The 2,361-nt window shown below is 45.0% G+C and overlaps 1 protein-coding gene across 2 annotated transcripts in view; it reads right to left on the bottom strand.

Moving 5' to 3' along the window:
* FAM169A (family with sequence similarity 169, member A) overlaps positions 1 to 353 on the bottom strand; it is an 83,189-nt gene extending 82,836 nt beyond the window's left edge. The window contains exon 1 of one of the 2 annotated variants that reach the window (XM_011959246.1): positions 229 to 353. In XM_011959246.1, coding sequence (XP_011814636.1) covers positions 229 to 315 — 87 coding nt within the window. In that variant the 5' untranslated portion in view covers positions 316 to 353. Of the gene's footprint in view, positions 1 to 159 lie in introns of both variants that reach the window. The other variant, XM_011959247.1, reaches the window with a different exon arrangement.
* Positions 354 to 2,361: the final 2,008 nt, after the last annotated feature.

Below are 2,361 nucleotides of genomic sequence, written 5' to 3'. Positions count from 1 at the left end.
CCCCCTCTCTCCGCCCCGGCCGCCGTCACCCGGCAGCGCGACGCCCAGCTCAGGGCGATGGCCTGGTATTAAAGAGTCACCTTGGCTTAGGTATAAAAATAGATGCAGTTAAGCCGCGGGGGCTACAACGCTGATTTTGCGTATTCCTTTAATGCCAACCTTCGCAGGATTCTGTTCGCATATCCCGGCGAAGTTCTCCAGCCCCGCGCAGGCCCTCCTGAAATTTACCCAGAGTGGGCGCGGCCATCTGGACCTCGGGACAGGGGTGCAGAGGTCACGGGCGAGGACCGCCGGCCTCCGCCCCGCCACCTTCATCCTAAACCTACTGCCACTTAGGTGCGTGCAAGGAAGAATTGTGGTCTGCTTTCACAGTCTAGAGAAGTCCTAGAGTCCGGACTTTCATCTGGAGATGTCAGGAAAATACCAAATTCCTGTGCTGACCTTTTCTCTTTCACCGTTTAACCGGTACAGACTAACCCTGACCCAGAAAGACAGCAGGGTTCCATCCGGCTTTCCTCCCCTGCCTCTGCCAGCTCTATTCTACCGTGGTATGGCCTCTTGCGCCTTTGCTAATTACACTTTCTTACTGAAAAAATTAGCCCTCCTGCATTTAAAACATGATACATTGTCTTTAAGGTAATGCGTATTGTAGTCTAACGTATTTAATAAACGTATTGAGAAACAATATTGTATGTATTAATGTCAAGACTTTCTTTTACTCATTATCCAAGAACCGTAGCATTATGTTCAGCTCATCCAGAAAAGTGGCTTCTTTCATTCCTGGGAAATATTTAACAATCACAATACCAACTTTCACGAGTTTCCTAATGATTAGCAAAATTAGCAAGATCAAAAAATACTTCAACGAATACTTGTTGATACAGATATATTTGACCCTGATTAAAAAAAAAAAATAGGCTTCTCTGCCATGTAAGAATATATTGTTTCATTTGTATAATACTTAATTAGCCAAAATCTTGACTATTACACATAATTTACCATTTTAATGAAACGTAATGAATTAGATTTAATAGAGCAGAAATTTTGGATAGTTGGGTTCTACCTATAGCCAGCGATGAATGAAATTATATGACTTGTATTTACATTTCTAGAGCTATATGTAAGTAGGACTCCCCAGGGTAATCTCAAACAATTGCCATTTGGGGAAGCTTTTTTGGCTACCAGACTATGCCCTACAGATGTTGAAGCCTCAGGCCTTACTGTAAAGCTAACCAATACAACTTGTTTATAATATTTGAAATGCCTGGGTGTGATTAACTCTTAGCTATTGTCTTAGAAGTGTGCGGGTATTTGTACCTGAATTAGGGAGGCCTGGCTCCCAAATGTCTGGCTACTCTGGTAGGAGACAGAACTACATTCACCCAGCCCTATAAAAAAATAGAAGTCCCATTTTTTTTTTTTTTTTTTGAGACAGGGTTTCACTCCCACAGCCTAGGCAGGCTGGAATGCAATGGCACGATCTCTACAACCTCCACCTCTACAACCTGCGATCTCTGCAACCTCCACCTCCCAAGCTCAAGCTATTTTCCCACGTCAGCCTCCGGAGTAACTGGGACTACAGGTGCACACCAACGTACCCCACTAAATTTTGTAGAGACGGAGTTTCGCCATGCTGCCCAGGCTGGTCCTGAATTCCTGAGCTCAAGTGATCCGCCTGCCTAGGCCTACCAAAGTGCTAGGATTACAGATGTGAGCCACCAGGCCCAGCCTGATTCTTTTCCCTACTTGCAACATGACACTATTTTTGAGAGTTTTTTTTTTCTTTTTAAATCACCATTGACTTCTCTCTTTGGCTGAGGTAAATTTTGCTTATGTTAGTGGGCATAAGGGAAGAGAGAGACCCTCTCATATTGTTTTATATTGTTTGATACTCAGAAAAGGAAAGAGAAGAGAAACTAAAGGCAGGTAGCCCGGCACCTAGGAACCAGACCCAAAACCAGGCCTCGGCCTGCCTGACCTAAGCCTAGTAGTTAAAATTCGACCCCTGACCTAGCAACTATTGTTACCTATAGATTCCAGACATTGTATGGAAAGACATTGTGAAACCTCCCGTTCTGTTCTGTTTCACTCTGACCACTGGTGCTCGCATCCCCTGTGATGTACCCCCTGGCTTGCTCAATCGATCATGACCCTCTCTCGCAGACCCCCTTAGAGTTGTGAGCCGTTAAAAGGAACAGAAGTTGAGCACCTGACAAGCTCGGATTTTAAGACGCTAGCCTGCTGATGCTCCCAGCTGATTAAAGCCACTCCCTTCACTATCGGTGTCTGAGGGGTTTTGTCTGGGGTTCATCTCGCTACATTTCTTGGTTCCCTGACTGGGAATCGAGGTGATTAATGGAT

This window comes from Colobus angolensis, unplaced genomic scaffold (assembly GCF_000951035.1).
Source record: "Colobus angolensis palliatus isolate OR3802 unplaced genomic scaffold, Cang.pa_1.0 Scaffold49, whole genome shotgun sequence".
Lineage (NCBI taxonomy): Eukaryota > Metazoa > Chordata > Mammalia > Primates > Cercopithecidae > Colobus > Colobus angolensis.
The sequence above is the reverse complement of the archived record's forward strand: the minus strand, read 5'-3'. Positions and strand labels throughout refer to the sequence as shown.